The sequence below is a fragment of the Brienomyrus brachyistius genome, chromosome 22 (genome assembly GCF_023856365.1).
Source record: "Brienomyrus brachyistius isolate T26 chromosome 22, BBRACH_0.4, whole genome shotgun sequence".
Taxonomy (NCBI): domain Eukaryota; kingdom Metazoa; phylum Chordata; class Actinopteri; order Osteoglossiformes; family Mormyridae; genus Brienomyrus; species Brienomyrus brachyistius.
In genome coordinates, this window is record NC_064554.1 from 6,484,517 (window position 1) to 6,506,811 (window position 22,295).

The window sequence follows — 22,295 nt, forward strand, 5'->3', positions numbered from 1 at the left end:
TGAATGTAAAATAATATTTATTTAACAGAAATACAATATTTATCTTATCTTAACCTACCCTATATTACCTTATTTTATAAAATTTTAACTTTATCTAAATGTATACTATCTTAATCTTATCCTATGTTATCTTATGTTACACAAACTTATATTACTCTTTCCTATCTTAATCTTATCCATATATTATGCTATGCAGTTTTACCTTAATCTTATCCTGTTATCTTATGCTATACAAACTCATATTACTCTTTCCTATCAATCCTATACATATTATCTTATGTTATACAATTTTACCTTAATCTTATTCTATATTCTTATGTTATACAGTCTTAACTTATCCTATCTTATGCTAAGTACTTATGAGATCTCTTGCCTAATTATTTATGTATAAATGTAGCTATTTACGTCTGATAAATAGCCCATCTCCGTGGCCATCGCCAGGACCCCGGGGATGGCACTCAGCTGGTCTAACACATCATTAGTAAATAGGACCTCATCTAGCTTCTTTAAGTTTTTGGTGAATGGCCCCTTCCGTCTTTTACGTCTCCTTTTTCGTGCTGGCAGGCCTCGCGTCGCACGTCTACGGCATCCTGCGCTCGGCTGACCCCTGCTGGTTGCCACTGGGATGGGAGCACAGCCAACGGCGGAAGACATGGTCAGGGGCCCGGGGCGGCATTTCTTCCGACGACCTCCATTACTGCCACTGGTTCGTCCTTTGGCATTATAAAGACAGAGGGCAGCACATTCAATTAAAGTGAATCCTTATGTTACCGTACAACAAAACTACGTTCCGTATACATTTAAAGTAAAAAAAAAAAAAAAAAAAAGAATCAAACAAGGAATAAAAATAAAAGAATGATACAATTATGCAAAATAAAATGCAAAAATACAAGATTCAAATCAACTGATGGCCATTAACCAGAGACAGATATCACACTTGGCAGTCAGGACTGCACATTGAGAAAATACTGCCATCTCATTAGATACAGGAAACAATTGCTCGTGAGATGCTGGTCTTGCATTGGGCTGCCCGCGTTTCACTAGAGGAACTTGACCCATAAACACACACCAGTTAGTGCAGATTCCATAATGTGCAAAACAGCTATAGCAAAAAACAACACTGGACAGGTTCATGTACATCAAATGTAGCAGCCCACTCAATCCAAATGCTGGCGTCAACAACTGATCAAGTTAATAATAGCTAGATCTTTCATTTTCTATAAACTGAATTTTCTTTCTTCTCAAGGTACCTAAACTAAGATTTCTGTTTTTCTGATTTACAATATGGGAAGAAATTCACCTGTAATCTTACCATTTTGTGGTGCTTTTCGGTGCTGTTTAAACAGCACAGCAGCAGATTTTACTGATTTCATTATATAATACAGTAGCCATTTAGATAAGAGCCATGCATGTTTACTGTTTCATGGCAATAAATCACCGTTTGGCTACAAGTGAACCTTTGTGAAGCCTTTTCAAATAATACTATTAATATTACAATAACTTAGTTTATACTACGGGACCGTTGAATGCTTGAATCTGATTGGCTGACGAACGTTCTGAGGTGTGCAATTATTTTCAGGGAAACGCACGACGAACGTAGTTCCAGGCAGCTCTCTTGACCGCATTACAGTTCCATATCACTTTGCATAGTTAACTGTAATAATATTGCAATAAATAGAAAAATGCAACGAACGAATAAATAATTAAATGAATAAATATACATGCACAAGCTTTTCTGTCTCATTACTGCAATCACACGTCCTTGCACACGCACACTACGGTTACACACTCACACAAAATCGTGTTGTCAGCGCTGCCCTGACGATTTTATCAGTTAGTCTAGTGTAGCAACTTAAAGGCTACCACTACACATGACATTTCTCACTAGCGAGGTAATAACAGCGCTGCATCTTAAAGCAGACTTAGTTTAGAGACGGTGCTTCAGAACACTGTTGAGGGACACACAAAGGTAGCCTAATTCATACAAGCTCTCTCTCTCTGTTTCTCTTTCTCTCTCTCTTTCTAATAACTTTATTATTAAATGCATTAGTCTGCTATCAACGGCTGAAGCCTCCATTGCCAGCTTTAAAATGACGTTTTGGAACTAGCAAAAGAGTCGTTGGATGAGATGCGGAAGAAATAATCCTACTCACAATAGCGACTTAAGTAGAAAAACCGGACGAATCCATTGAAATATATCATCTGATCGATGTCTTGAGGTGTGGCAACCGTAGTATAAGCGGAAAAATTGACTCCGGACCGTTGAATTATTAGAAAAATAATGCACACCCGAGGTTCGCTTCGCGTCGTGGCCGCATCACCACCTCGGGTGTGCATTATTTTCTAATAATTCAACGGCCCGTCGTCAATTATTCCTTACTTATTTGAATGCTATACTTCCATAACTGTAAATTACATGAACAGAGTCACAAATATACAATGAATGAATGTTGGCTGACCCAACACTGTATCCCCAAGCTCAGTTGGTCTATGCATCATTTTGCCATCCTTACCATGGTTAATGGAACCAGGGGTATTTTCCGGAGTAATCCGGACATTGACTGCTCCGTTGGGCAGGAGCCAGTCGATCTTCCTGAGGCACACAGTCATTTTGGAGACAGACATCTTGCACGTCCTCTCTCTGGCTGAGAAACAGCAATACTGTGTCGCTTTGAATGTTCAAATCAAAACTTTAAATGCTATTAGAATTGTTATGATGCGGTTGCTCGGTTACGGTGGCCGATTACAAAGTTATCAAAAGCTTTAGTGAAATGACAACACGCAGGATCTACACTTACAAACGCGCGAAGGTTACTAGCACCGCTGCAAATTTAGAAAACAGGTGTAACACAGAAAAGCACCGTAAATCTGCTCTTAGTTCACAGTTGTGAAGTTAACGGATTTGATTTGATTAAGTTATCGCGAGAGCTGTGGTCGTGACATCGCACAGACTCCCAGAATTCACAGCGAAAAGCAAACCACTCAATTAGCGATTCACTGGGGATTGGATGGAGGGGAAAGGCAGCTATACAACTGAACATTTAGCACATTTGACGGAAATTTTGCTAATCTTCCTAAAATATAGAATTATATCGATTCACTTATCGCGATATCATGTTTGTCATAGTGTATCGATTTTACTTACTAGTTTACGTGCAATGATCCCTGGCAGACGGTAGTTCATTATGTGTTTAACCTCCCGACTGCTAGGCAGCGCTGTAATTATTCTTAAACCCTTTGACAACAAAAACTTAAGAATTATGAACAAAAATGGCAGCGCGCATAGACGCAGTGGCACTGAGTTCTCCAGTGTTCTAATTATGGTGATGTGTTACTGGTTACTTTGCTTCCAGTAACAGTGTTTTATTCTTTTTTTCGTTCTATATTTTTGGTGTATTTATAGTGTATTTTACCTGTACTTGCAGGCAGGGACGGATTATGGGTTGTGTGGGCCCCCGGGGCAAAAACGTTCGCGAGGGCCCCCACCACCACCACCACCACAATTCAAGGGCCCTTGGCAGCCAAACGCCCTCCCTATAGGGTCAGGGGCCCTTGTAGGCAGACGATCAAAAAATGTAGGCCCTCTAAAATAGACAAACGAAAATACATTGTTGATAAGCGTTGCAAATTGTTTTGGGCTAGGGGCCCCACGGGCCCCCTGCACCCCAAGGGCCCCTGGGCGGCGGCCCCGCTGGCTCGGTCCGTAATCCGTCCCTGTGCCAGCCAGCTGACCAAAGTTGACAACACTGCCGTGATACTGCATGTTCCTTTCTGTTTGGTCTTTTTGTTGAATAAAACCTCATTTGTTTGCTGCATATCCTACTCTAACGTCCTTTGTCCCTTATTGCGTCTGATACTTCATAATGTTTTTGAAGGAGTTACTTATTTATATAATATGAATGGTCAAGATGTGTGAAAATGCAAGTATGTTTTCGACTAAATTTTGTTTTTATTTTTTCTTTGATAACAAATCAAGTTAATTTAAAGCCATTTTAGAAATGCAATGTTCCGCATTACAAGCGTTAAATCTGTCCTTAAAGACTGCATGTTTAAACCAAATAACACGTTATAATGACAGTTTTCCAGATGTTTCTTTCAGGAATTTAAAGTGGACAGATTAATCTGTGTGCGCGCGTGTGTATATGGATGTGTAGACAACTAAACATGTTCATATCATTGGACTGCATGTACGATTGATTTAGTCGACTAAATAGCCTGTCATTGTTGCCGACTAGACTAAAACTAGACTAAAAAAACAGTTAAAACATGATTAAGTTGCATTTTCGTCAAAGGACTAAGACTTTAAGATGTAATTTTCTATCATGCTTAAGTGAAATTCCATTTTCTCACAGTTTTATATTCATGCTGGCAAATGTTTATATTACAGAATTTAAGTCCTTCATTGCTTTATGGTTTTTGGGCCATGTATCAAAAGAAGTCACATCATTTTTTTATGTAATATAGAAATGAACATAATAAAATGTTCATAATAAAACATTATTATACAGTGGTATATGGTGTCCGTATAAGGTTAAAGAATATTTTTGTTCATCTACAGAATAATAAGGTATAGAGACGGACAGAGATAATTCAGAATTGGAAATGGAAAAACGTTTGCGTTTGTCTCATTTTCTAATGATGTACTCGCAGATTATTACTGCAACTGCCCAGATATGTACTTTCCTCAAAGTGCTAACAAGTCAGCCGAACCGCGTGTTCAGTTAATACGAATCGAAAGCCTATAGGGACATATATAGTGACGGTTACTTATGCACCATCAAGTAAGGTATTATCGGCGATTACTAGTGAGGTGATAATTACAATTTTGTATAATATACATTTAATAAATTATAACACCGATTCGTCGACAAAATATTGGAATTAAACTACAGGGGCTTGTATGTATAAGAAGTTGACTGCCTCATTTAGCCTTGCATATCAGCATTAAGTATGCGTCGGGGTGAGCGATCATGTTTAAATGTACTAAGTCAACTTTTCTACTCAGCCTTATAATGTGATTTTTGTGGCTTTTATGCACTTCCCCAGGAACAATTGAACAAGGTGCACAGTTTTCACACCGGACGACGTTCATAGTCGGAACACTGTTCACACGGCAATACAGTACACCAAGCTGGGGTGTCTTTCATCGTGGGACATATATATATTTCCATGTCGAGTACACCGATTTGTGCCCGTCATATATAGGCAATATTCAGACTTGTTCTACATTACTGGTGAGATAGCGAGGTATCTGGTACACAAAATTTAGTTTTCTCGATTTTGATTTGAAACGACAATGATCTTTTGCTTTTAGTGTGCATGTCTTCGTTACAAAGCAAGAATCAGGAACAACGAATACAAGGTCATGATTAAGGTCGTTAAATTGCAACTAATACATCACCAGTCATTTTCATGAATCTCTCATCCACATAGACTTCGTCTTAATGTCAGATTGTAACTGCTGCTTCTGCTACTGGACATGGATCCTGACAGCGCGGAAGAAGCCATGGCCGAATTTAGGGAACGACATTTGGGGGGCTGGGGTATCCTGCAGCTGACAGCTGGCACTGGCCTGGCTGTTTATGCCATGTGGGTGGGCTTGATTATGCCAGGCTTCCGGAGGGTCCCCCTAAAGTTACAGGTACGTAATAAGTCAGGATTCAGAGGAGTTCTGTACTTTGCTGATTTGTGCTGAGCGCAGTATGCATTCTTCCTGCAGGTGCCCTATCTCCCAGCCAGCAGAACGCAAGTGAGAAATGTAATGGCTCTGCTGCGAGGCCGGTCAGGAAGCCTTGCCGATTTGGGCTCAGGAGATGGTAGGATTGTGAGTTCTTACTCTTTTGCTTTATTCTGTAACAGGCACTTAGAAGTCGGGGTTGTGAACAGGATAGGGACGGCTAGTCTCGCTTCAGTTACCAGCAGACTGCAGTTATTACTGATCCACTTAACACCGTTGTTCCTTTGTCAATTTTACTAGGTTCTGGAGGCATATCGACAGGGTTTTCGTCCAGCTGTAGGATATGAGCTCAATCCCTGGTTGGTCCGCCTGTCCTATTTTCATGCCTGGAGAGCAGGGCATTATGGGAAGGTGTCATATTTACGGAAAGACCTTTGGAAGGTATGTGCCATGTTAGTCAAGGGAGGATTCTCGTAAATTGAAATTTCTAAACTGTAAGCTTGACGCGGTGTCCGTACCCTTAGGTCAGCCTGGCCAATTGTAAGAACATCACTGTGTTCTTGGCTCCAAGTGTGGTGAGTTGAAGCTAAAAATCAGGGCCATACACACTTTATGTGTTATAAATGAAATGCAGCATGCCTTGTGTGACACGTGCGCTGATTCTCCCCTGACAGCTGCCGCTGCTCCAGCAGAAGCTCCTGGCAGAGCTGCCGGACGATGCCCTAGTGGTGGCTGGCCGCTTCCCCTTTCCTGATTGGAGGGCTTGCAGGGTGGAGGGCGAGGGTGTGGATCGGGCCTGGGCCTACAACATGCAGGCCCAGAGAGAGCAGCAGAGTCCCAAAGAGCCAGCTAGCCCACAGCACGCGTCTTAATGCCAGATCAGCTCTGAAGCTTTGTGGGTCTGGATCTGTCCTCGCAGCTCTCGCGTTACACTCTGCTCACCAAGACGACGTCAGGTGTCTTGGGCCTGGTTTGCTGTATTTCACTGTATTTGTTAAATTAATGATTTTGACTTTTTATAATACTGTACTTTTCATGGAATTCTTCCACCAGTCATACTGTTGTTTTTAAATTATTTTAGACTTTACTATTACAGTAATTTTTGGACGTTATTTTTAGACTGATTATTACAGTTTGTATCTTAGACTGGCTATTACATGTTAACTTGCCTTTTTGTTCATTTTCTTGGGCTGGTTTTAATATCCACAAATGTTTTGCAGCTTATGGAGGCTGTTTTGTGACAATATTAAATAAATAAATATGTAATTTAAATGATTATTTAATTTCATTTCATAAGGTTCGAGTCCCCGCCTGGGTCACATGTGTGCGGAGTCACATGTCACATGTTCTCCCCATGTCGTTGTGGGGTTTCCTCTGGGTACTCCGGTTTCCCCCTACAGTCCAAAAACAAGCTGAGGCTAATTGGAGTCACTAAATTGCCCGTAGGTGTGAATGTGTGCGTGAATGGTGTGTGAGTGTGCCCTGCGATGGGCTGGCCCCCCATCCTGGGTTGTTCCCTGCCTCGTACTCATTGCTTCCGGGATAGGCTCCGGACCCCCCGCGACCCAGTAGGATAAGCGGTTTGGAAAATGGATGGATGGATGGAGGTTACAAAACACCCTCCATAGCAGCTTACCTTTATACTGCAGAAAAAAAGTAATTAAAACACGAAATAACCTAGCAACTTACCATTTCGCTTTGATTGTTTAACTAGCATTTTTTAAATAAAATTATGAATAATTGGAGTCTTCATGAGCCTGTGTACTTTCCCTGTTCCTCTTTGTTCCAGGGAAAAGCTTTTTTTCTGAATAAAACTTGGTTTGTTTATGAATTAAGTGTTGCGAAACCTGCTAGACCAATATGGAATTCAGGGTTACATTTCAAAGTAGGCATAGGGCCCCAAAATATTTTGCTCATACTAAACGAAATAAAAAATATGTTATAGTAGTACTCTTTACAAAGTATATATTAATGGAGAGGAGAAAGAAAAGAGCCTTCTGTGATCTGTGTGCTTTGATCCCTATGTCACTTCTGTGACCTGGGAGTTGCCCAAAGTGATGCATAATCCCTGCAGGGCTCACACCACACTGAACAATGTGACTGTCACACATTTTCTTACTGCATGGGTAAGTGCACATTGAATACAATGGGTGTAAAAGTCATATCTTTTTACTGAAATGTCTGGTTACAGTTGGGATTATTTACAGCTTAAAAACTACTAAAGCAATTACAGATGTGACGGACATACACGTATAAACATCTATTATGAACTTTTAAATTCCCTTCTATAAAAGAGTAACGTGGATTCATTTGTTCCTCTCAGTTGCCAGTGACTTTTTGGTCAAGGTAGGTAAACATACACTGGCAGGGCATCCCTGAGATACTATGTAGAACAATAGTCACAAAACGTTAGTCAATGAGAGCGTAAGAAGAGTAAGAAATGGGGACATGTTTCAGAAATGGTAATGTTCCAATATTACCTTTTCCTCATAAGGCAACAATTCTAGACTCTTGGCACTATAAGACATTTTGAGGTTGGTTTACAAGGTTACCCTTGTCATCAGCCCTGCTATTGCCTGCCCCCTGCCTGTGGGGTGCATGGTACAGGGGTCACATGCTGCTTCTCCCTGCCTTGGGCTCAGTCTCCCTGTTGAAGCTCCACAGCTTCCTCCACCTCATCTTCCTCGCCCCCACTGTCTCGTCTTAGGTCCCTGGTGAGGGGCAGCCCCACCGAGCGCCGCAGGGCATCCAGGCTGCGCTGGTTCACGTAGAACGCCACATTGGAACTGGGCAGACGTCTCTGCATTTCCTCCATCATGTGGTAAGCCTGTGTAGCACCAACTAGGCGTTAAAACCATCTATTTCAGAAAGCGCCATTTACAGAGGCCTGCCTGCACCGCTGTGAACGGGGGTAAATGACTCACATCCTGGAAGTTGCCCTGCTGACAGTGATGCTCCACCAGGAAGCCATAAACATCACCGACACGCACGGCAGGGTTCAGCTCCTCCTCCTCCAGCAAGGCCTGGCAGAGCCTCACCGCTTCTCCTGGGTCCTCCTCGTACAGCCTGGGAGCAGAGGAAGGACACAGCCGTTGTCAGAAGCTCCTAGTGGAGCATGTTTCCCTTAAAGGCTGGAGAGAAGGACGTGAGGTTCACCTGCGCGCCTGGACAAAGCGTTTCACCAGAGTGATCCTGTGTTGCGTTGCAGCCAAGCGACTCTGTTGTTCCTCTGGGCTACGCATCTTAGCCTTGGCCAGGCACTTGTAGGCCTCTGTTAGTGCACCCAAGGACTTCTCATAGTTCTGATAATCATCAATCTCTACCTGTGGGGTCAAATCATACCAGTTATGAAATTAGTAATTCTTTATAAGCCTCACAATATACAATGCACATGTGTAAATGAAAAAGGGAGACTTGTAGCTTCACCAGAACATGCAAGACGTGGGGGGCAGGGAAGATGGAAGGAGGGAATATACATAGATTAGACATAGGTAGATTATACATAAATTATACATACATGCATAAATTAGACATACGTAATATGTAAATTATACATATATACGTACATAAATTACACCTACATTACCTACATTGGACATAACTTTTCCAGACATACATAAACGTACAGGCTAAATACAGAAACACATATTAACATACACACTCAGATAGACATAGCAGCGTATGTCTCCACAGATGAGCTAACGTCTAACTGAGGTACTGAAATGGAGCTGAACAGTGTATAGTAAACATAGTTGACATAAGGTGTAGATAAAATTGTGCAAATGGCATCCATCCATCCAAAAGTGAACAAGAAGCACATAACACTGACCTGGGCACAGGCCTCATAGAAGCCAGAGAGCAGATCAAGAGCCCTTCCTTTGGTGTAGAAGCAGATGATGTTCTTCATGATCTCAGGCTCCTTGCGCCAGTCCAGAGACTGCAGATAGTTGGCAGCCATTATGTAGATCTCCTTCTGCCTGGAGACGCCAGCGAAGAACATAATCTTCTCTGTGTCTCCAGACTTCAGAAGTGCTTTCATGGCCTGTCAGATAAATATCCTTGGTCACCAAACAATGAATGCTTCTACGGGACGTACGCAAGTGTCCCTTGCGGAGTTCCTATCTTGGCCAGGCTCTCATCCTTCAGCCTCGCTGACCTTCAGCTTGTTACCGGCCTGGGTGTACTTCTTGGTGGCCAAATGGTAGTTGCCCTGCCGCATGCAGCAATCTGCAATTCTTTCCAGAAGATCCCGCCGGGCCTCTTCCGTCAGTCCATTGGAGCCCTGTGATACGGTCATGCTCTCTGCAAACTCCTCACTGATGGTCAGGTTCTGGTCCAGACACAGCTGCAAAGCCTCAGGGTACTAGAGCACATAGGTAATAAAGAGCTCCTCAGCATCTAAGGGCAACGTTTGGGGAATTTGATAGCACAATGGTGACTCTTACCCAGTCACACCACAATGTGACCATTCCATATACAAGGCTATGTTCACATTACCAGGCTGAAGTAACTCACATCAGATTTTGCTTTAATGTGACACAGAGCTGATGTTTCCAGGGCTGTGTGGACACAGAAATCCGATCTTTTCAAATCAGATTTGAGTTACTTTCCTATCTGATCCTAGATCAGATACGTAGCCGATTCGTGACCATGTGACATGAATGAGAACGGTCAGATCAGAATTCATGAGTGTTTTTTTTGCCTATATGCATGCACTGTTGCAGCAAAACAGCAGTGGAGGACTACAGCTGTGACGACATCAGTGGAAGGATGGGAATGTTGGCGATTTAATAGATATTTGGGGAAATTAACCAGATCAAGCCAAACTGGAAGGAACCCATCTTGCTTTTTTGCTGCCTATCTTGGCCAGGATTCCTTTGAAAGAGAGGTTTTTAAATCTCAGTGGGAGTTTCCTGGTTAAATAAAGGTCAATAAATAAACAAATAAGTACTTTCGAAACAATCGGCAAAGAAATCGCAAAGATCGTCCGTTTTGTCAGTTTTAATACCACGAGTCATCTTTTGGAGAGAGATGCGTTCACATTACAGTCAGGGCTGTGACTAACTGGGCGTGTCAGAGGACCAGTTTGAGAAACACTGTCCTAATTAGTATGGGTTCTTTCCCCTCACAGTGCAAAGACATGAAGTTAAATGAGTGCTTATCGTTAAAGTGCCCAAAGTGAGTGGACAGGCAACCCAGCCAGCCATTTTGCCTACATGTGGTGCCTGGCCTCACTCCGACACCCCCCCACTACGAACCTGAACTAGATACACAAATAGCAAATGGACGATTCCGTGCTTCAGTCTAAAAAGGGGACTTTCTGTGGTATCCGTCTTTCGGAATTTCTGCACCCACACAAATATTACAGCTTGTCATTCTATGAATAGTTTCCAGGTGTTGCCGTTTCATACATAAAAATTCAAATTTTATTTGTCACATGCATTATCACGCGTAGTACAACCTGAAGTGAAAATAACTCACCTTCTTGGCTGCCACCAGCAGCTCCACGGCCTTCTGGTACTGGGAGTGCTTTATGAAGAAATCGGAGCAGCGCGCCAGCAGGGTCGGGTCCGAGTTCTCGTCCAGGTCCTCGGCGATCAGCTGCAGCGCTCCGAACTGCTGGGTGGCAAAGGCCAACTCCAGCGCCTTCGAGAAGTGCCCTGCCTGAGAAATCGAAACACAAGGGATGATGCACACGCTTAGGGATGCAAGGCTTGATGCAGCTCAGTCCACGAGCTTCTTGCTTCTGCCCCCAGAAAACAGATACCTTGTGAAAAAGCATGACAGCCCGGTCCATGTGGACACCCTTGTCCTCATAGTAGCAGGCCGCCTCCATCATGTCCTCAGGGTTACTCAGCAAAGCCAGGTTCATCAGCTGGTCGTCCAGGCCGTTTTCCTGCAGGAAGAGCCGTATAATCACCGGACGACTACCTGTTACTTAAGGCGGTGGGGCTCTCCAGGGGCCCAGCCTGACCTTGCACAGGCGGATGGCGTTGTTGTAGGCCTGGGCTCTGGTATAGAAGTGCACAGACTGCTTGATGTCCTCCTGGCTCTCGTACTGCCGGGCGAGATGGTAGGAAGCCGCGCGGTTCCCCGTCTCATTCGCGATCTCTGCAGCCTGCAGATACGGACAATCACTCAGAAAGTGCACTTTCCGATAAGCAAAAACAACCTGCAGCTCGTCAAGGAGACACGCTACCTTCTGCACGTTCCCCAGGTAGCAGTAGACCCGAACCAGGGACAGGTAGTCCTGGGCAAACTCGTAGTAGCGGAGAGCTGACTCCAAGTCCGACTGACTCTCCAGATACTGGGCCCACCACTTATAAAGGCTCCTGTCTCACAGAAAACAAACAGGGCTGATCGGCCATATACTCTACATATATTTAATCTTCCAATTGCTGATCTAGGTGAGGGTTGCAAAGAAGCCTATTCCCGCATCAGAGTACACAAGGCCGGGGTCTCCCCGAGCGAGATTCAGGGCCTCATGCACTCACAGACAGAGAGATAGACCCACTTAGCCTAAATACATGTCTCTGGCCAGGAAAGGGGAGACCAGGAAAGCTAAACAGACGCAGAAAAAGGAGGGAGCCGAACCCCAGAGCCTGGAGGTTTAAGCAGACAGTGCTGTCCATGCAGACATCATGCCATTCCCATAATAGCAATGTTTTTAAAAATCTGGGTAAATGCAAGAAGCAGGTCTCTGTGTGGAAGGGATCTGGTGTTTCTAAATGGTTCCTAGCGTGTGCAGATATCGATGCCCAGCAGTGGACAAGCTCTGTACCCATGATGCACAGTATCCTAGTGCCCTATGCTTCCAGAAAAACGGACCCTCTTGATTTTTGGGTGAACACTTTCAATGCTGCAGAACATTCTCACACACTCACTTTTCCTTCATTTTGTTGACGTAGATTTCCAGTGACACGACGTCCTCAAGCAGCATCCTGGGAACCTCAAACCGGTAGGTGTCAGACTTCTCATAGCTGAGGCACAAACACAACAGAACTTTCAGTGCAAAACTGACGCTATTAGGATTTAATCACTAACAAGATTGCAGTAAATGTCTAAAGAAGAAAGATGTAGCACTTTAAAGACTCCAAAGTAGAAAAGTTTTGTCACCGAGCCCCAGGACTGGACTGGATATCTGACATGCTGAGTATTTTTCTGGTAGACTGATGGGTAAAATATCTTGTGGGTCCCCTAACTCGCTCGGGAAAATGTACCATGGGGGATCCCAAAGTCCAGGGCTGATTTTAATCCCAGTCCAGCCCTGTCAGGCCCTACTGGTTCACAGCAAACTGAGGCTCCTTACTATACACGGGCCAGAGCACGGTCTCCCATGGCTTCCAGATGCTTGGCGTAGCTGTAGTACGTGGTACGCAGATGCACACGATCGTGGGTTTCAGCTGTTTCCAGAGCCTGCTGCCACTGCCCCCCCGCCTGGTAGAAGTTGTTCAGCAGGTCGTAGCGCTGGCAGCTGCGGTACAGGCGCTCCGCATCCTCCTGGTGAGAGCAGGCCGAGGCTCAGCATGGCATGGCAAGACGCTGCACATCTGCTACATCTCTATATCTTACCAGCATTCCCAGATGTGTGGCCAAGACAGCCACCTGGGCCTGCTTCTCTGGCAGAGCCTGGGCCTCTCTTAGTGCTCGTGCTGCCCTGGCATGCCCCATGTTTCCCAGGCAAACACGAGCCACGTCCAGCCGCTGGCTTTTCACACACATGCGTGCCAAGTTCTCCCAGACCGTAGCACTAAAGAACAAAATAAAATGAACAGGAGGGCAAGTCTAACATATATCCAAGCATGCCTTATATCATAGACTAACCAACCGCTGTTGTTATAATGCGATAATCATGGGAAACTGTCTAACCAACTGCTGTCGTTATACCGCATTAATTGTGGGAAATGGGCTACCAACTGCTGTCGTTATACCACGTTAATCGCGGGAATTGGGCTACCAACTGCTGTCGTTATACCACGTTAATCGCGGGAAATGGGCTACCAACTGCTGTCGTTATATCACGTTAATCGCGGGAAATGGGCTACCAACTGCTGTCGTTATATCACGTTAATCGCGGGAAATGGGCTACCAACTGCTGTCGTTATATCGTGTAAATTGTGGGAAATGGGCTACCAACTGCTGTCGTTATATCGTGTAAATTGTGGGAAATGGGCTACCAACTGCTGTCGTTATATCGTGTAAATTGTGGGAAATGGGCTACCAACTGCTGTCGTTATATCGTGTAAATTGTGGGAAATGGGCTACCAACTGCTGTCGTTATATCGTGTAAATTGTGGGAAATGGGCTACCAACTGCTGTCGTTATACTACGCTAATCATGGGAAATGGGTTAACATTAAACTGGTATTATCTGTTTGGCCCTTCATATAGAAACAATGAGTTCTGTTATGTGATTCTCACCTCTTAATGAGTCTGATACACTTGAAAGCTTCGTCCATGTCCCCGGTGGTCAAATAGAAGCTGAAGTTAAGCATGGCGTCTTGCGTGGGCTTGTCACAGTCCTCCAGTCCAACAAAGTCTCTTAGTGCTCTTCTGGAAACCATGCGCTGTCCAGACGGACTCTCACCCTCCGCTGTCTCTTCTCCAGGCTGAATGGGGGAATGAGACCATCTGATATCGTGATGTGGAGGGAGTGATCTTACCCAGGAGCACAAGGTTTTTGACGGTTATGGATATTTGTGACTCAGTCTAGATAAAGACGTCAGTGACTCACAAAGTCTGATCTCTACCCATCTTTAGGCCAGGGCATTATAATTGACTAATGTTATGAAAGCAGGAGAGCACAGGAAAGCCCGGGAGCTGAGCAGATACTTACATCTGGGCGGAAGATCGAACCCCTCCGAAAAAACAACTGGTATGAGGACACGCGCATGCGAGCCCACCAGGACGGAGGGACAAAGAAGAAGATAAGCGACAGAAGTCACGAAAATGATAAATGAGAAGAAGATTTACGAGCCATAACAGAACCGAAAACCGAAAGAGAGCAGAAAAAGGTGAAGCGACTGAGGCTGAAACAGTGACTCAAAACCCTTGGGGAGGGCGGCGTACTGGACCCACCTTGCAGGTAAAGTAATAAAAGGGCACGTCCAGTGCCAGCAAGGCCTCTGTCCCAGCTGGTCGGGGGTAACAGTCATGCAGCAGCAAGCCTTGGTCCTGCGTGCAGAAGAATGAGGCGACCAGCACATCTGCCTGGGGGACAAGAAATACACACAGATTAACAATATATAACGCAAGCATACAAGTAATCTGGCTGAATAGCGAAGTATGAAAAGTACCCTGTGGTTTGTGAAATGCCTGCTCACCCCACTTCCATCCCCTTGCACCGTACCCAGTTTACTATAAACATAGATGTTTCTCTGGCAAAAAAAACTGACATTTACTCTATGTGGCTTTGGTCCAAAGCAATATACCAAATGAAATGAAATAAAACCTTGAGTGAGGTTGTAATTTGCCGATGATCAAGAAGATTTTCAGCTGAACCAAAGCATTATACCCACAGAAGTATTGGGACCCCAAACTGTTCTCAGAAAGTTGGAAGCATAGAATTGTCCAAAAATGTCTTGGTGTGCATTTACGCATATCTATGGGTTTAGAAAGGAATCTTGTAAAAGTTCCTGTGGGTGTAATGGCCAGGTGGCCCCAGGCATCTTTCCAGGTCCCCAATGACCACACTTGAGATGCTAATCCACTGAAAGGGTGCATGACACACAGGCGCAATGGGCAATCTAGCCACAGCATGTTTTGGACTACAGAAACCCAGAATAGGAGGCCTGAGGAACATGGCAGAACTTTCAAACTGTACACGTGTAGAGCAGGGATGGGATTCGGGGGTGAAATCGTTACATGATTTCATTTGAAATACTAATGCACCGATTGGAGTTAGAATGACCATGACCCATGAAGTTTAAGTAATGAAGGTTTAGAGGGCTACAGGACCAATACTTGCCTCCTCCAGGATGCAGGAGGGCGCCGAGTTGTGCGAGCTGTCTGCCTTTAGCACCGTGTCACATACAAAGAGTCGTGGATCACTTTCATCCCAGTACTGGGAGACAGGGCAGCGGCCACTCAGCTCTGTGACCTGGGACTTGTTCCTGTAGCACAAAACAGTCAGAAATACAACGGAATGAACACCAATGTTAAACCTTCCCTGAGTTCAATGCCAGAGCTTTTACAGTTTCAGCCCATTAGGGTTAAACGCTATACCTCTCTGGGTCCTCTGCGTGCAGAGCCCGACTCAGTGGGCATCCTGTGAAGAAGTCGAAATGAGACACAGCGTCCATCTCCACGTCATACAGGTAAACTCTGTGGTCAGGCCTCCCGTTAACCTGAGAGGGCACAGCACAGCTGGCGAGACTTGGGTGGGAACCGGAGCACAGAGACACACACAGGCAGGTAGGCAGACAGACAGACAGCTAGACACAGTCAGACAGGTACGCAGGCAGATAAGTAGACAGATAGGCAGGTAGGCAGACAGATAGGCAGACAAGCAGGAAGACCACTAGAATGGCAGACACAGTCAAACTGGCAAACAAATAAGTAGACAGGCAGATAGGCAGACAGACAGGCAGATAGGCAGACAGACAGGCAGATAGGTAGACAGACAGGCAAACAGGGAGGCAAACAGACAGGCAGGTAGGTAGACAGACAGACAAACAGGAAGGCAAACAGATAGGCAGGTAGGTAGGCAAACAGACAAACACACTGACCTGGCTGATCAGAAGGCTGACTCGGCTACCATCCGCATTGCACTTCAGTGACTGAATGGCCCCCAGGTTTGGAATCAAGGCCCTCATATTCTTGGCAGCACACACTGGCTTAGCCTCCCTGGGAAATCAAGCAGGTACACAAATCTCAGGCTAAGGGATAAGAATGGAAGTTATGACAGCATGAAACCATTGTATGGTGATGTAAAGAAAAAGTGGTGTGTTTTATTAACCTGCGGGACAAGTCGAAGAGCTTGAAGTGAGCGGCGTCTGTGCCCACCACCAGGAAGCACTGACACACATTGAGGAGGACAGGGTTTCCCTCCATCTCTGAAAACGTCAGTAGCTGTTTCACTGTGCCCTGTGGAGAAGCTCAGAGTGGGCACCACAGACGGAGAGACAGGCCGAAACAGAGCGACAGACAGAGCAATCGACAGGTAGAGCCACAGACTGAAGTACCTGCACTGTCCGAACTTGAACTCGCTTGGGCTCCACAGTGTAAATGCTGCCACGGTGCATGGCCAGGGCATGCGATTCACAGGGAAAGGAGCCTGAAGATCGCAGAGCATGGCGACAGGAGCAAGAGGGAAGCAGAGCAAGAAAAACTGGATAAATAGGCAGAAAACACAGAACATAAATTTACAAACGAAAGGAGGCCATTCGGCCCATCAAGTTTGTTTGGGAAGAACTTAACTAACAGCTCAGAGTTGTTGAAATCTTATCTAGCTCTGCTTTAAAGGAACCCAGGGTTTTAGCTTGTGCTACACTAGCAGGAAGACTCTAACTCTACACGCTATGTAAAGAAGTGTTTTCTGAAATTCATTTTAAAATGTTTTCCCGCTAATTTCTTAATCTTTACTCAAAGACCTTCTGGAAATGGAAATGGAAGTAGTTCACGTCATAGGCCTTTTTTGTGATCAGTTCCTATTGCAGCTTCCTCAAAGAACTGAAGTACATGAGTTAAACAGGACCTACCTCTCCTAAATCCATGTTAGCTATCCCTCTTAATGTTATTTGAATCTAGATAATCTACCATTTTCACTTGGATTATAGCTTCCAAAAATCAACTAGTAATTGGAGATGAGCATTTATGTTTAGAATTCAACTGCTTGCGCTACGTATTCCGAGTTGCCGAGACCCGACGGCCATACACAGTGACCAAGGAGCAGTACCTGTGCTACAAAGAGTAGAGTCTGACAGCTCATACACACTGACTCGCCTCCCGTCCCACACAGCTACCATCTCCTGCAGCAAAAAAAGGCGCGCATACCGTCAACAACGGGCAATCCAGCTCCACGTTTACAGTATAAAACTATAATTAAAAAAAATAAACAGGTCAAGCATTAGAAATGCTGAAGCAGTGGCAGAGACAGCAGGTACCTTGGAGACACAGACACCTTTAATGTGTGTGTCGCAGTGCAGATTGAGCTGGATCCCACTGCCGAAGCAGGAGACACTCAGCTGATTGGGTGAGAGCTGCACTGCTGCCACCTGCTGGCTGAAATGCGTGGACATGACGTGCTCAGAGAGGATGAGCACGGTGCTTGAGCTCTGAGCCGCCAGCAGGTTCAGGCTAGATCCCCACTAAAAGGAAGGCCAGAAGTGAGTCTCACACAAAACACATGAAGATGTCAATAGACTCCAACACCTCCCTGCACAGAAGGATTCCCTACCTGCAGCTGGGTGACATTTCCTTCAACCTCTGTCGGAGTCTGCAGTTTCCACTCGCATAGAGACTCCGGCCTCTGGTTCTGATTGGCCAAAGCCACGTTCTTCCACATAGCAATGCGAGCCTTGCTGGTTCCAGCTGCCACTATATCTACAGAACCATTTCTCATTAAACTAAAACCACCTTGTTAATGTCGAGAGCGATCTGGTGACATGCACGTTATTAAAGAAACTATACCTTTTGCAGCACTATATGATACACAGTTCAAAGACTCTCCCTTTTCAAAGCCTAGATTTTCGTCTAGGGACAGCACGCAGTTATCGTCTCTCTCAAGGTCCCAAAGTCTAAAAAAGGAATTTCTTTGTAGTTATAAGATAAAAAAAAAATCTCTTACTTAAATAAAGCTTTCATTTTAGCATTTCATTTGTACCCCCATTACACCACAGTTAGCTTCAAGTCAGTAAGACTGAAATTTTAATTGTCTAGCCCAGAACACATAGCTCCGATGCTGGGGTGTCTCACCTGATCACAGGTTCCCCTGTGGCTGTGATGAGGAGACCCTGACCGGCCCAGGCGATGTCTGCGCCCTGTCCACTTCTCCCTGTCAGCTTTACCTTAACACACACAATTCCTTTGTTAGTGCACAGTTTGATGCCTTCTTAATGATCCCGAAAGCGGACGGGAAGGCACCTTCATGACCTCCTGGGCGCCCCCTTCTGATCCCACCCTGTACTGATAGAGCAGAAGAGTCTCGGTGATAACAACCAAAACGCCCCGTCTGTCAAGGTACAGCAGCTTCTGCACGGGACTGTCCACACTGAGCAAAAGGCCGACCCTGCCCTTCTCATCTCCACAGTGAACACAGCCTGCAACAGACACAAAAGGGGGAGGAGAAGAGAGAGAGAGAGAGAGAGAAAGAACACAAACGCACAGTTACATTGAAAACAGGCAAGAGGGACAATCACACAGTTACACAGGAGAGGAAGACAGATTCACACACAGTTTCACTGGAGATAAACTAAGGGTATGGATATGGAGCAGCGCTTCCCAAGGTCAGAGCAAAAACTGACTGGTTCAGAGAGATAACGAATCAGATTGTAGAGGAGGTGGGTCCAAGCAACGACACGAAGCTCAACCAACCGATCTGATGTCTTGGCCTCACCTCCTACCGCTGTTTGGACCCGCCTCCTCTACAATCTGGTTGGGTATCTCTCAGAATCAATTTTCATTCTGCCCTCAAATTTTTGTGCAAGAAAAACTCCAATAAGTGTCTGACAAAGCAAGAACAGAGTAAAAGCATCTCTAACCATCATCAGTACTGACAAAGAATGTCAGAGGTTCCTGCTGTGTGGCCACAGAGGACTTCCCACCCTTCCTCCAGTTGAACATGTCTAGGGCAGTCTCATCTCCACTGACTGCGGCGCGGGCCAGCTGTGTCACATCTCTGTGAATAAAGCGCACACCTGCATCATGAAACACAGCACACTCCTGCTGTTCTTCTGCGTGCCAACAGAACTACGGTTACTCACTCCTCTGGGGCGATGGGCCGGAAAACACAGCCTGTCAGGTGTTTGCCATAGCTGTGTTTCACCAGAGGAGACCCCTGGACCCGCCCACGGGTATCAACCTTCCACAGGGCCAAGACACCCATCTAAAATATTTAGGCACACAAGAAACTGACACAAAGCAGATTCCTCCTCTACTTTCAACTTACGAACTTTCAGACGTACCTAGTATGTCTAGCAGCGTAGCATGGGTACTCCCAGCGTCCTAGTTCTTTGTACCCAAGTATACCCTTAAAATGATGTTGCAGCCGTTTGGAACGTAATTCGTTCGTAAGTAGAGGAGTGTCTGTAGATTCAATTAGCCTTACACACAAGTGCACTGTGCAAAATCAGTCACCACATTGACTCCCACACAAACACGCAGGCTTACAAAAAGAAAGACACACCCGATCTCCAGTGAGCAGACGACTCCCAGCGCTGGCCCACTCCAAGAGCGTGATGCTAGCTGTGTGTGTGGCTGGCAAACTGCTTTGCTCTCCCGAGGGGTGACTGTGTAGCAGGACCTCCCCTGTCTCCCAGCCCACTGCCAGTACTGCCTTGCTGGGGTGCCAGCACAGCAGCGTTGGTGGGAATGCGCGTTCCACATGACCGCTGGGCACGCATTCCCCCTGGGCAAAGCCGAAACAAAGCCACAGTCTGATATCTCAAAAGCATGCGTGGACAGAACAGCAGATTTCCTTGAACCAGGGGTCTCCAACTCTGGTCCTGCAGAGCTACTGTCCAGTGGATTTTCTTTCCTACCTGGCTTCTGATGATCTCAGGTAAATGCCAGGGACAAGCATGGTTCAGAAGCCAGTAGCTCTCCAGGACCACAGTTGGAGACCCCTGCCTTACATTCTTTAAGCAGAGTAAGAACGACCCAAGGTAACCTTTGAAACTGAGGTCCAGTGACTTGCAGCTCACCTGCTGTAGGTATAGATCAACGGACCCCCCTGTGGCCGAGCTTAGTGAGGATACGGCTAATACGGGCTGTGTGGGGTGCCAGGCAATATGACATGGGTCTCCGCTGGACTCTGGTGCCTCAATTCGGTGGTCAAAGTACACTGCCATGCCTAGCATCAAACTCTGTCATAAGAATGGTCAGCAAATTATTTAAAAAATAGATACAATTAGTTTAATTATAATTCTTCTGTGAATTAATCAGAATATGGAGCCGAAACACCACAAATTTCATGCATGCACACATCATTCGTATATGGTGTGCAAAAACCCGAAAAGGAGAAGTAAAAACAGAATAATAAGATAGAAAAAAATGCAGCCACCATCGTGCGTATAAAGATAAAAGGTCAAGTTTGATGTTTTAGGATCATGCAGGAACAGCATGATTAGGAACAGCAGGGCTGGAAAGCTGCAGAAAGACGCTGGGAGCATTACGCCAGTAACCCACTTTAGCGACACGTTAGCCACTGACGATAACTGTCCAAATCTGTAAAGCAGTGCTTAGAGAAATTGGGATCTCAGTTTGGCTACAGAATCATTATCAATAGCCAGCTTCTAAACAAACAGCACCACTTATCGGTTTCGCGAATCGAGCATCCTGCTAGCGGGGTTAGCCGTCCTGCTAAGCAAACCCGACCGGGGCCTGCTCCCCTTCTAACACTCCTGACAACTAATGTTACACCTTTTCCGAAAAACTAAAATTCATAAAAAGCTCCAGAAGACAACGGGATTTTCGTCGTTACCTTATAAATTTTTTCTTTTCGATTTCTTCAAAAGTATAATAGCAGGGACATGTTAGCTAATACTTTCAGCGCAAAGAAGAGGCGTCACCTCTCGTTACCCAGACAACGCGTCGTGGGAAAGAAGGGAAGGAGGAGGAGCTACTGATTGACGGGGCTCACGGGGGTGGAGCGGCTACAGAAATAAGCGTTATGTATCATTTATTCTGTCCATTTTATGAAAGCAGAATGAACAGATCCGCTGCTACTGATCCAGGGTTGCCAACTCTCACGCATCTAGCGTGACACTCATGATTTCAGAGGCTCACGCAAGAAATCCATATTATCCATCCATTTTCCAAACCGCTTATTCTACTGGGTCGCGGGGGGTCCGGGGCCTATCCCGGAAATAATGGGCACGAGGCAGGGAACAACCCAGGATGGGGGGCCAGCCCATCGCAGGGCACACTCACACACCACTCACTCACACATGCACTCCTACGGGCAATTTAGCAACTCTAATTAGCCTCAGTATGTTTTTCGACTGTGGGGGGAAACTGGAGTACCCGGAGGAAACCCCACGACGACATGGGGAGAACATGCAAACTCCGCACACATGTGACCAAGGCGGAGACTCAAACCCGGGTCCCAGAGGTGTGAGGCAACAGTGCTAACCACTGCACCACCATGCCGCCCCTGTATGCAATTTCATTGTATAAAAAGAAACTTACTGTACTGTACAATAAAGTATTTCACCACTGCTTCTTCCTCAGCTCCCACTGTTTGCTAGCACATGCATCTTTGGATTTCTTAGTGCAATCTGTACTTTTTTTTCGTGAAATGTAAGTGCAGTATCTGTTTAAGTGCTGTGGTTTAATATGTACATTATTATTTCAGTACTGTGTATACTGTCCTTAATGTCTTGCCTCTCTCGTATAACTTGAGATACGCCCAAATTGACTTGCAACAAGTGGTCCTGGTTCCAAATGCGGAAGTGGATGGA

General features: G+C 45.4%; 2 protein-coding genes and 1 long non-coding RNA gene across 5 annotated transcripts; 1 reads left to right on the forward strand and 2 right to left on the reverse strand.

Annotated features, from left to right (window-relative positions):
* On the reverse strand, nucleotides 1-2,917 carry LOC125718015 (uncharacterized). Its single transcript, XR_007384723.1, has 3 exons — nucleotides 2,799-2,917; nucleotides 2,514-2,645; nucleotides 1-713 (listed from the first exon to the last, which is right to left on the reverse strand). It is a non-coding gene; the product is annotated as an uncharacterized LOC125718015 (long non-coding RNA).
* Nucleotides 2,918-5,080: 2,163 nt separating this feature from the next.
* On the forward strand, nucleotides 5,081-7,422 carry antkmt (adenine nucleotide translocase lysine methyltransferase). Of its 2 annotated transcripts, none has more exons than XM_048992246.1 (6): nucleotides 5,081-5,247; nucleotides 5,434-5,641; nucleotides 5,720-5,824; nucleotides 5,978-6,118; nucleotides 6,202-6,252; nucleotides 6,352-7,422. In XM_048992246.1, exons 2-6 carry the CDS (start codon nucleotides 5,480-5,482, stop codon nucleotides 6,547-6,549), a joined length of 657 nt encoding a protein of 218 aa, XP_048848203.1. In that variant the 5' UTR covers nucleotides 5,081-5,247; nucleotides 5,434-5,479; the 3' UTR covers nucleotides 6,550-7,422. The 2 variants fall into 2 exon arrangements, with proteins under 2 accessions (XP_048848203.1, XP_048848202.1); XM_048992245.1 differs by having other exon boundaries at nucleotides 5,082-5,234.
* A 408-nt stretch (nucleotides 7,423-7,830) lies between these two features.
* ift140 (intraflagellar transport 140 homolog (Chlamydomonas)) lies at nucleotides 7,831-21,532 on the reverse strand. Of its 2 annotated transcripts, XM_048991950.1 has the most exons (31): nucleotides 21,317-21,532; nucleotides 20,538-20,699; nucleotides 20,021-20,242; nucleotides 19,599-19,720; nucleotides 19,377-19,513; nucleotides 18,760-18,935; nucleotides 18,592-18,683; nucleotides 18,307-18,413; nucleotides 18,074-18,219; nucleotides 17,781-17,984; nucleotides 17,573-17,645; nucleotides 16,860-16,951; nucleotides 16,634-16,761; nucleotides 16,404-16,521; nucleotides 15,901-16,022; nucleotides 15,640-15,788; nucleotides 14,755-14,882; nucleotides 14,513-14,548; nucleotides 14,098-14,285; nucleotides 13,250-13,427; nucleotides 12,987-13,177; nucleotides 12,562-12,657; nucleotides 11,877-12,009; nucleotides 11,652-11,795; nucleotides 11,445-11,573; nucleotides 11,159-11,341; nucleotides 9,834-10,040; nucleotides 9,507-9,719; nucleotides 8,834-9,000; nucleotides 8,602-8,743; nucleotides 7,831-8,504 (listed from the first exon to the last, which is right to left on the reverse strand). In XM_048991950.1, the coding sequence occupies exons 2-31, from the start codon at nucleotides 20,691-20,693 to the stop codon at nucleotides 8,316-8,318; spliced, it is 4,368 nt and encodes a 1,455-aa protein (XP_048847907.1). In that variant the 5' UTR covers nucleotides 20,694-20,699; nucleotides 21,317-21,532; the 3' UTR covers nucleotides 7,831-8,315. The 2 variants fall into 2 exon arrangements, with proteins under 2 accessions (XP_048847907.1, XP_048847908.1); XM_048991951.1 differs by lacking the exon at nucleotides 14,513-14,548 and having other exon boundaries at nucleotides 21,317-21,530.
* Nucleotides 21,533-22,295: the final 763 nt, after the last annotated feature.